The sequence below is a fragment of the Corythoichthys intestinalis genome, chromosome 11, assembly GCF_030265065.1.
Source record: "Corythoichthys intestinalis isolate RoL2023-P3 chromosome 11, ASM3026506v1, whole genome shotgun sequence".
NCBI classification, from domain to species: Eukaryota; Metazoa; Chordata; class Actinopteri; order Syngnathiformes; family Syngnathidae; genus Corythoichthys; species Corythoichthys intestinalis.
In genome coordinates, this window is record NC_080405.1 from 38,123,467 (window position 1) to 38,135,639 (window position 12,173).

The 12,173-nt window shown below is 38.0% G+C and overlaps 1 protein-coding gene across 4 annotated transcripts in view; it reads right to left on the minus strand.

Annotated features, from left to right (window-relative positions):
- The window catches only part of unc5a (unc-5 netrin receptor A), a 398,198-nt gene that overhangs the window by 19,916 nt on the left and 366,109 nt on the right, over positions 1-12,173 (minus strand). For all 4 annotated transcript variants that reach the window (XM_057851224.1, XM_057851223.1, XM_057851222.1 and 1 more), the window contains one exon: positions 42-191. In XM_057851224.1, coding sequence (XP_057707207.1) covers positions 42-191 — 150 coding nt within the window. The remainder of the gene's footprint in view (positions 1-41; positions 192-12,173) is intronic.

Here is a 12,173-nt window from a genome sequence, read left to right on the forward strand (position 1 = left end):
ACGCATCTTTCTTGGCCCCACTGGGCCACCCTGACACCCACCTGGTAGCCAGCTAGCAGCTTGCTCCTCCAGTGGGCCTGGGGCATGTCATGGATGGACAGGCGCAGGTTGTGGTAACTGTCTTTGAAGAGCAGGATGTGAGGTTCGTCAATCAGCCGACCCCCGAGCTGCCTCTCCATCTGCATCACCTCCTGGTGGGAAACAGGAGAGAGGACGCATTTTCTTTAAAACAGATGACGATCAATACTGAATGTGTAGTTACGGCAGACAGTATATTCCAGAATGTTAAAAACCTGCCATATGAAGAATAAATAAATAAAAAACATTTTATGCTTTAAACTTATTAAAAAACATTTTTTAAAGTATTACTCACATCAGACGCTAAGCATACTTGCTTAAAGCTGTTTCGTCACCAGAGGAAGTTTACTGTCAAACTGCCATAATGTATGCACTTTAAATACCAGTATGTGCTAGCAAACTAGGGGTGCGCGATATCCATTTTTTTGACACCGATACCGATAACTTCTTGCTGATGGGCCGATACTGATACGATAACCGATAATATGTCTATAATTTTTCAATGTATATTTACCTGAGTTTTTAAACACCTGTAGGTCAAAAATCTAGTGGTTGATTCAGCATAGATTTGCCTTTGACCAAACTAGAAGTTTCATGATGACATGAACATTATTATAATGAACGAAACAAAGACAAGAACAGTTTTGACTTCAAAAAAGTGGCCATATTCATTCATTCATTCATTTTCCATGCCGCTTTTCCTCACGAGGGTCGCGGAGTTGCTGGAGCCCATCCCAGCTAACTACGGGCAGTAGGCAGGGGACACCCTGAACTGGTTGCCAGCCAATTGCAGGGCACAAGGAGACATACAACCATTCACGCGCACACTCATACCTACGGACAATTTAGAGTGTTCAATCAGCCTACCATGCATGTTTTTGGGATGTGGGAGGAAACCGGAGTTCCCGGAGGAAACCCACGCAGGCACGGGGAGAACATGCAAACTCCACACAGGAAGGCCGAAGCCCGGGATTGAACCCTTGATCTTAGAACTGTGAGGCAGACGTGCTAACCACTCAGCCACCGTTCCGCCTGCCATATTCATTTTTCAAATAAATATAATTTGAGTCAATCACAATCAATCAGTCAATATCATTGACGATGTGTTCCGCTGAACAATGAGAACTGATCTAAAACAAACATAAACTCAACATGTATTGTGATTTGTCAGGAGATAAAACATTTGGTGCAACAGGAGAGGAGACTTTTGTCGTGTTGGTCCATGAAACAACTTTCTTAACGTGGCAATTATAGAACAGCTTGCCTATCAATAACCAAAAGGCTTCTTAAGTATTTGTAAACATAACACTGTAAAATGCAAAATTTGCTAATTGCCATAGTAAGGTTTATATCTCATTGAAGGAAAAATACAGCCTGTAGAACACTAACAAAACTTTGCATACTGGCAAAACAGGAGTGGAAACAAACGCTCACATCCCAATCCGACACAGTGCCAAAAATATCATTAATAGGCCCGATAATATATAATGTTATTGGAGTTATTGGGATGACGTCATAATTCCTATTATCGGACCGATAATTATCAGACCGATTATTATCGTGCACCTGTATAGCAAACCATATAATACTCGTGAAAGTCTGCTAGCTTAATGCTAACATAACACAAAACGCCACTAGATGGATGACAGAGAGCATACATGTTGCAGTAATTGTAACTTTACAACATGGAACTAGGGGCGGAAAGCTCCGGGTACCTCCCGATACAATATGATTTGCAATACATGCCGCACAATAACGATTATGCCAAAATATGGCGTTACAACAATTATACATCTGTCAGGAAATCAATGTACGATATTCTACAATACAACTAACAGAAAACCAAATGTAAATAGCAAATGGAGAGTACTTATACAGTGATATGAAAAAGTATCTGAACCTTTTGGAATTTCTCACATTTCTGCATAAAATCACCATCAAATGTGATCTGATCTTTGTCAAAAATCAGAAACAGATGAAAAAACTGCTTCATCTAAAACCAAACATTTTTAGGTTTTCATATTTTAATGAGGATAGTATGCAAACAATGAGAGAAGGAGAAAAAAAGGTAAGTGAACCATAACATTTAAAATTATGTGCCCCCCCCCCTTCCCTTGGCAGCAATAACTTCAACCAGATGCTTCCTGTAGCTGTAGATCAGTCTGGCACATCGAACAGGACTAATCTTGGCCCATTCTTCTCTCCAAAACTGCTGTAGTTTAGTCAGATTCTTGGGCTGTCTGGCATGAATCGCTGTCTTTAGCCACAACATCTCAATGGGGTTCAAGTCTGGACTTTGACTTGGCCACTCCAGAACATGTACTTTGTTCTTCTGACACCATTCTGAAGTTGATGTACTTCTGTGTTTTGGATCATTGTCTTGTTGCAGCATCCATCCTCTTTTTAGCTTCAACTGTCTGACAGACAGCCTCAGGTTATGCTGCAAAACATCCTAAAAACTTTTGAATTCATTCATCCATGAATGATTGCAAGTTATCCAGGCCCAGAGGAAGCAAAACAGCCCCAAATCATGATGCTCCATCCACCATGCTTCACGGTGGGGATGAGGTGCTGATGTTGGTGAGCTGTTCCGTTTCTCCTCCACACATGACGTTGTGTGTTACTCCCAATAAAATCAACTTTGGTTTCATCAGTCCACAAAATAGTTTGCCATAACTTCAGTAGCGTGTCCAAGTGCCTTTTTACGCACATTAAACGAGCACCAATGTTTTTTTTTTTTTTTTTAGACAGCAGTTGCTTCTTCTGTGGAGTCCTCCCATGATCACCATTCTTGGCCATAGTTATACATATACTAGTAGTTGATGTGTCCACAGAGATATTCGACTGTGACCTGGACCTACCAGAGATTTCTGTAAGTCTTTAGCAGACACTCTAGGGTTCTTTTTTTTTTTTTTTTTTTTTAACCTCTCTGAGTATTCTGCATTGAACTCTTGGCATATCTTTGGTGGACAGCCACTCCTTGGGAGAACCAAAAGTGCCAAACTCTCCCCCTTTGTAGACAACTTCTCTGACTGTCGATTAATGAGCATCCAGACTTTTAAAGATGGTTTTGTATCCTTTCCCAGCTGTATAAAAATCAACAATTGTTGATCGCAGGTCTTCAGACAGCTCTTTTGACCGAGCCATGATGCACATCAGACAATGCTTCTCATCAAGATAATTCTTACCAGGTGTGTGTTTTATAGGGGGCAGGACAGCTTTAAACCCGTCATCAGTGATTGGGCACACACCTGACTTAAATTGTTTGGTAAAAAATGGTTTCAATTGGCTTTTTAAGTCTCTTTAGGCAGAGGCACTTATTTCCCCCTTCTGTCATTGTTTGCATGCTATCCTCATTAAAATATGAAAACCTATAAATGTTTGGGTGGTTTTAGTTAAAGAAGACACTGTTTTTACATTTGTGTGATTTTGACAAAGATCAGATCAATTTGATGGTGATTTTATGCAGCAATGTAGGAAATTCCAAAAGGTTCAGACACTTTTTCATACCACTGTATAGTGCATTTATCTAGATTGTTACGATGCTCGAAGCGCTTTAGATTAGCACACATTTACCCTTTCACGCAATCATTCACACACCAATAGTGCTGCTTCCATGCAAGGCACTGCCAACCTATTGGGGGGAAATTAGGGGTCAGTGCCTTGCTCAAGGGCGCTTCGACAGTAGGCAGTCGTAGCCGGGAATCGAACCGCTGACCCTTCGATCGCAGGACAACTTGAGTTTCCAACAAGATGTTTCTAAATAATGTTTATTTTTTTAAACCTGTTGCGTACAATCTGTCAAAAACTTAAGTCTTGCTTGCATACTACCGTATATGCACGAGCATAAGTCGAACCCCTAGGTTGTGTTTAAAAAAGTAGATATTTTAGGATGGCCCTCGTATAGGTCGCACCACAATATGGGAGATTTTTGGGCAAACTTTTGGACCAATTTTCGATGCTATTATGACTGAAACAAACAAAGGCATTTGATTATTTATCGACTGTGATTTTATTTAGAAACAACTTACATACATAGTAACAACTAAGTACTGTACACAACACAAAAAAAGCCAATGAGGCAAATATATTAAGTTTCTGGGTTTTGTTTGTTTACCGTCATAACTTTCTTAACTGTTTGACAGTAAACATCATGGATGGAAGCCCACAAATTCTTTTTCATCATCAATATCACAATCTTTTTTTTTTTTTTTTTCGGGCGCTTTTAGAGTACCCTCTTGAGGTTGCTCGGGGACATTGTTGTTAAAGCCAAAATGGCTGCACAGCGTACACAACGTCTAAATTTGGCAATCGGCAGAGCAAGGAAAGCCCATCAGGCGTATATGTCGCACGAGAATTTTTGGGCGAAAATTTTGGTAAAAAGAAAAAAAAAAGGTGACCTATACGCGATTATATACATTATGAGAAGATTTCAGTGCAACAAATACAGCAACACTATATTATTGCAATATTCTTGTAAACTAATGAGTGTCTTTCTTAACTCATTGCATACCATTGACAACGATGGACGTCCAATTCATTTAAATTAAGAACGGTGGCTTTGAATTCTCATGTTTGAATGCCATTGACAGCGGTAGACGTCCAATATATTTTGCCTAGGAGGGGCTAATTAACGAATATTTGCGTACTAAACACTGGCAGGCACTCATGCTCTTGGGACAGGACGGCTGACGCTTCACTTCTGTATATGTTTTCCCGTCAGAGTTGAAGGATTTTAGTGTATTTTATGACCTAATATGCAAATCCAATAGACTACAGTATAATATTAACATTTCATATATATGACATGCTGAGGAAAAAAATAGAACAAGCAGGATATCCAGGGCACTTTAAACATTTTTAAATGGTGTATATAAAAATTAAAAAGTATTGGAGAAACGAGCAAAACACACACAAAATGCTCAGGACCAACATATATTTTATTCTATTTTCTTTTTTTTTTAATTATTTTTTATTAAAAATACATTTCAGATAATTATTGATTTTTAATGTGCTTGTATCACCAAAATGCCCTTATTTAACCCAGACTTAAGTCAAATATAAAAAAAAATAATACAATAAAAGGTGATATTGGGCTGTCTGTCTGTACTAATTAGATTCCCCTTTTTCATTTTTTTAAGGAATTGGCAATCCTAGTGTAAACTTTACTGTATACAACTTGATCTGCCGCATATTAATTCTTTAAATCCTACTGTACTTTTTCACTATCCTACAAAGTGTGGCAGATATCCTGTAGTTGTGTGTTGTTGTGGCTTTACCCGCAGAGACGTGCACACCCAAACAAGGCAAAGCGTGACAACAGGCCACAGCAAATCTTAACACGAGAAGATAGGCGCTCTGCATGCAGCCACAGCGGGCGACACCCACTTGTCTCCACAAAGCTTTAATGTCACCACAAGGTTGTTCCCTCCACCTCAGCGTGTGGGCATACTGTATGTGTGCGAGAGGCTGTTTTCAGCTTTCAGCATTAGCATGCACACTGCAGCCAAGCAGGACGAGTAGCTACCTGGGTTGTGATAAAGGAAGAGTACAAGCCATTAGTCACTTGCTCATTGTTCCCGCATGGCGAATCAACTTAATTTCATTTTTGTTTTCGTGCCAGGAGAGATTTGTAAAGACATGCGGAATATTTTAATCTTGGCGGGGCATCGTCAGGGGATCATTTTTTTTTTTGCCATCCAAATGACCATCTGTAATGGGGTGATGAAATTTGCAGCCTTTAAAAATCATTCATCTAAGCCAGAAGCTTTGAAGACTACAATACTTCGTAGATGTGCTACTACTTGCCCTCAAATGGAGCCTGTTATGTAGAGTGAGCCGAATTCTAAAATTATGCATTTCATAATTGGTCAGTGTCTGGCAGCAGAGGAAAAATGTGAAAGACATACGTACACTCACGAGCCACAAAACAATTACCGTAATTTCCCGAATATAAGGCGCACCCGTGTATAATGCGCACCCCAAATTTACTTGTAAAATCTAGGGAAAATTATTGTACCCGTTTATAACGCACACCCTAATTTTAGTACCAATAAATAGAAGAATACAAGAAAACAGAGCTCGTGCACAGATACAGAATTGTCATTTCACTGACTGGTGAAACACAGCACAAGCATAGCACATTGGTAGTTCAAAACATTACCATAAACTGACAATATTTACGGTAATAATATGATTTGACAACTTCTCCAACTTACCAGAATCTAGGAGAAAACAAAACAAATGTGACTTTTCTTTTAAAGGCTGCTGTATAACTTGCTCGTTTCATCATGATGAATCAATGTTTCTTCCATGGATTGATACGGTAAAATGAAAGTGAGAACGTTTAAGTCGGAAATCCGTGAGAGCTCATCGCTGTCAACACGACAGTAACAATAGGAACTATTGTTATTTGGGTTTGAGTTTCCCGATGGACAGATATAGTTGACGGAAACACACAGGAAGTGTGTTGTTCCGTTTGTTATGGTCCTAGTTGCGGAGCTGCAGTAAACGTTGACTCAAATGAGTTCAAGAAACTAAATTCTGTGCTTTATGAAGAGTGAAAAAAGCAGAATTTAACACAGACGAAATTATTCGGCCGATTAAAATGATGTATTACCGAAACAAAATGGTGACGTCACGTACCGTAATGGTCCTCAACGGGTCGCCGCATACATTTCTTCAACACAACGTGGCCGTGTCAATTTAAAAAAATCGGTTTATATATATATATATATATATATATATATATATGTAACATATATATATTTCTGTCTCCATCCATGTACCCGTTTATAATGCGCACCATGATTTTACAAGTTGATTTTGGGGGAAAAAAGTGCGCGTTATATTCGGGAAATTACGGTGGGTGAATTGGCACAATCCAAAAGATCCGAAATAAGAAAATAATACATATTATAAAATATAAACGCTTACAGGACGGTGAACTAGTATATTTAGTGCTATTGACAGCACTAGATGTTCAATCTATTTTGATATATTAGTCAAAATAGATTGGACGTCTAGTGATGTCAGTAGCACCAAAATTAGAGCATTCAAAGCCAATCTTTCCGGTGCGTCTATCACCATCTATGACATGCAATGAGTTAAAGCAAAACTTGGTAACGTTCCAGTTTTGGTTGATTTTGGCGACGCCGGTGGACAAAAGCCGTAGTGTTTTGCCTTAGCACTAGAAGTCCCAGAGAATTCTGGTACTCTTACTAGTCCCAAACAATGGCTGATATGGCCGCTCCCCCGGAAATCCCAGAGGTGGCAAAAATGACCCAAGTGCTTTTGAATTGGCAAGTCGTTGTTGGACAGACAACACCCGTTCATATGGAAATGCAACCACTAGACATATATTAACTTCAGACACAATGACCACAATCCATTCTCCTTGCCCCTGATTCAGTCCTTCTAAACTATAGACACAATTCCTGCTTTACACTCAAATTGCAGTTCTAAAACGCTTTTTTCTTCTTCTTCAAAACAATGTACACATTTGGGTTATTCTTTCTGTCGTAATGTGTGGAGTATAGGAGCTGTGAATTAAAAAATGTGTAAAAAGTGTCAAACTTCATAAATAAATGTAATTACATAAATGTAGCTTGACTTGAACTGACACAAACTATCACATGAATCACGGAGGAGAGGCCAAATCGGCCATTGCTAGGGAATATTAGGGAGTGTTTGTCTTAGGAAAGGCCAAGTCGGGCTCTGCTGGGTTTTTTAGTAAGGAAGACTGTTTCCCATGAGGACCAGCGCACACCCGCAAATTGTCGTAAAATCATGATGGTCGCCTGCAGATGGATTAAACAACATTTCTGGAGTAGGTAATGAATCCACTTGTTGCTAAACAATAGCATATGACGGTTAGCAACCTTGGTGTTGCTAAGCCTCCCACACCCCACCCGAACTGGGAGCGCTGACGAGTTCGGTGTCTGGGGTGGCGGCGTCACGCCAGCGAGAGAAAGCCAGGCCAATGTTAATTCTGTATATCCTGGTAGATGCCCTTTTTTTCCTCCTGAGACAAAACTTTTTGTCTCTGTTGCTCTGCCATCTTTGCAGAGTTCACACAAAAGCATTAGCATCGACTTCTGTCTTTATAACGAATGGAGAAAGGGGGAAGTGAAGTATGCCGTAAAGCAGTCAGCACATTTGGATTTTTTTTTTTTTTGTGTGTGGCAGGGTTCGTGCCACCTTCCTCAAAGTTAATTAGCGCTGGTGGAAGAGATACAGAAAAAAAAGTGTCATTCAACTTGTCAGTCGACATAACACAAATGTTATGCAAATATTTTATAAAGGTTGAAAAGTTACCTAGTGTTGCTTTAATGTTCGTTTTTAGCCTTGTTGTGTTATTTTATATTTACAGTGATTTTCTGCCAAACATTCCTGGTCTGTGGGAAAAAAGGCCTACTTCAGACTGGTCCGTGGGGCAAAAAGGTTTGGGACCACTGCTTTAGATTATTGGTACCGTAAACACTAAACAGTGTATATTTCTGTTTTAATTAATTTTAATCTCAAGTTTTTATTGACATTGTATTCATTTATAAATGTGTTTGTAATTCTAAAACATGAAAAATAAAAACTAATATTTTGATAGTGGATAAATCATTCAGAGGCATTATTGATATAAAAACAGTCCAAATCCTATTTTTTGAGCCCCTTTGTATTAAATATGAAGTATAATTCTTTAAAAACATTGTTATCTTCGTTGTTTTTTCATAGAATTAAAAAATAAAACTGAAAATGTTCATATTCATTTTTAATTTGTTCAAATTTGCCCTTAGTTTTTTTTCCCAGAAAGATTTTTTTTCAAATGAGGATTTACCTTTTTTTTTTTTTTTTTTTTGTAAAACGCGAAATTATTGGAAAGCGATATTTTTAACAAAGTAGGTACTGTATATAGCTGGCAACAGAAAATGGTAAATGGTGTGATACTTATATAGCGCCTTTCCACCTTTCAAGTCCCTCAAAGCGCTTTACACTACATCGCCATCCACCTACTGGTGACGCAGCACCAGGAGCAACGTGGGGTTCAGTATCTTGCTCAAGGATACTTAGACTGGTTCATCAGGGCGGAGAATCAAACCCATAACCTTTGGGTTGGGGGACAACTACTCTACCACTGAGCCACGCCACCCCAAAAAATAGCCCAGAGTTAAAAAAAAAAAAAAAAAAAAAAAAGCAAACATAATATCTGTTATGCAATGTTTTAGACAACTGCAGATACAGGATACCAACCATACAGAAACGTGCTATACTGCACTGCAGCCAAAGTGTTCCAGTATGTGACTATCTGTCAACTATTACAAGTTAATGTTGACAATGATTCAGAAAATGTCTATGGCGGAAAACACAGACTGAATAAACAGTTTCTGCTCTTTCACTCTTTAAAAGAAACTGCTGTATTTTAAGCCAAAAGAACAGTTGTGTTTGATAGAACAATATGTCTATATGCTGCCATAGCAGATTCATAGCGCATTAAGCCCCAGAACTATTTTTAATTTGTCCGTTTTACCCTGGAAACCCCCGTTTAAAGACGTCGCGCAACGCTTTTGTTTCAACCCAGCCATAAAACGAAGGTAATTAATTATATTTATTGTTCAAAATGTCTGTCATTTTAAGCTTAGAGTCATCAATTGATGTCTAATATTTCGTTTTAAATAAAAAAAAAAAAAAAGACTTTAAAAATTATTCACTCGCATATTTTAAACTTTCAAACAAATTATGTCACAATGAAAAATATGGCGTCTGTAAAAAAGTCACGGATATTTACCCAATAACTATTGCTTAATTGTATTTTCTTTTGTTTGTGTCGCATTTTCCAACATGTTAGATGATAAATAATCAGTCCAAAAAAAGAAAAATTGAAAAAAACGTTTAAAAAGGTAAATATATGAAAAACAAAATCTCGACCACGCCTTGATGTCTGCGATTTCTGCATCGTGACCCTTGTTATATTACCATGTTTCACCCATAAAATTCCCAAAAATCCAGCTGTGGCCATTCACAGCTGTGTCTTGACACTCAGTGATACATGCTACATGGAGTTTTTGGATCGAAACAAGGTAAGTACACGATAATATCTAGTTAAAGTCATGGCGTCTGTAATTCTGCTCTCGCGTGCTCTCGCTTCCAGATAGGGTTTTGCTGTTTAAAAAAAAATTTTTTTTTTTAGAAAATGCCTTCCTGTTCAAAATTTTTCTTCCCCCAGAAAACTGAGATTTTAAGCTTTACAATGATGTATCACACGTGCATATCGGACAATTTTGAAAGTTGGCTAAATTGGGGGTCTTGGAGTGGAACTTCAAGTCATCTGAGTGTCTTTCCCCCCTATCAATTTACAAAGGACTGAAATGTTGGGTGGTATTGGGTATATGAAGAATCTGTCTAAAATACCACAAATATAAGAATTAGGGCTGTTTCGATCATGTTTTTTTTTGCTCCCGATCCAATCGTTTTAGTTTGAGTATCTGCCGATCCCGATATTTCCCGATAGTTTTTTTGCTCCAGATTCAATTCCAATCATTCCCGATAATTTTTCCCGATCATATACATTTTGGCAATGCATTAAGAAAAAAATGAATAAAACTCGGACGAATATATACATTCAACATACAGTACATAAGTACTGTATTTGTTTATTATGACAATAAATCCTCAAGATGGCATTTACATGATTAACATTCTTTCTGTGAGAGGGATCCACGGATAGAAAGACTTGTAATTCTTAAAGGATAAATGTGACTTTGTATATTGTGACTAAATATTGCCATCTAGTGTATTTGTTGAGCTTTCAGTAAATGATACTGTAGCCATTTAACTGTTCTGCCTAAATGCATGATGGGAAGTGCAACCATGACTGTGCGTAGCGGCACCAATTGATATATCTTCTCTGCGTTGGGAAATAACATAGGGTGTTAAGAAAAAGATCAACTATTACCTTTCTGCCCCACATTGCTTCCCACGATATTTCTAATTGTTGAGAGAGGGATAGTAAGTCTTTAGCCAATTAAAAAAAGGCTCCAAAAGCTGCCAAAATTCACTCTACTCATTTTACGCTGCTTTTTAGCTCTCTCTCTATATATATATATATAGGTAAAACGGTGCCATTATAGATTTAACGTGAAAATGTGTGAGTAGGTCGTGCAGCGAATGTGTTAATTGCATTAAATAATTTAACGTGATTAATTTTTAAAAAATTAATTACCGCCCTTAACGCGATAAATTTGATAGCCCTACTTTAAGCCAAAACTAAAGACTCTGGATGAGTGTAAGACATTTTGTCTGTAACTTTAAATACAATTAGAAAACGATTTAATTTAAAAAAAAAAAAAAATTTAAAAGGCATGTCCGATATTTTTATGCCGATTCCGATACTTTGAAAATGACGTGATCGGACCCGATCCCGATCGATCGGGACATCTTTAATAAGAATGTCAAAAGTTTCGACTGCATGAAAACTAAAGCATACAGAAAAACAACCGGTGGCAGATTTGAAATCTGTGTGATCAAAAACAGCAAACAATCAAATAAAAAAAAAACATGCAACTGAAAATGGGTAAAAAAAAAAAAAAAGCCTGCGTTATTTCTGTAATCAAACCTAATTAGATATTTGCACACATCTGCTTTTCTTTGGGGAACAATAATACAATTACATGGTTACTGTACATAATAATCTTACTCCAACATTTCCTCACATTTTCAGCTAAAAGAAAAGTCAAAATAAAGTTACCTGCCTGAGAGCTAGTGGGTTGGAAATGTCAGAGAAAAAGTCACATTTGATCCTGTGCGAATGATCTAAATCGTACCACCTTTGCCTCAATTTGAGCTAGGAAAAACCCCGAATAAGAAGGAAGACGTGTCGATATAGAATATGTACCGTTGATTGCTCAGTGCTATGATGTCATGTCAGGTAGGCCATCATTAAAGTTGGGAATGGCAGTCATTTCTGTCAGCACAAGACAGATTTAATTTGCTGCCCTCTTTCCCTGGAACGAACTGGCCTCATTCCAATCATAATATGGAAGCTGTTAATTATATTTTCTGAATGTCTAACCTGCTTTTGTGATTGCGTGCGTGCTCTCCCTAAA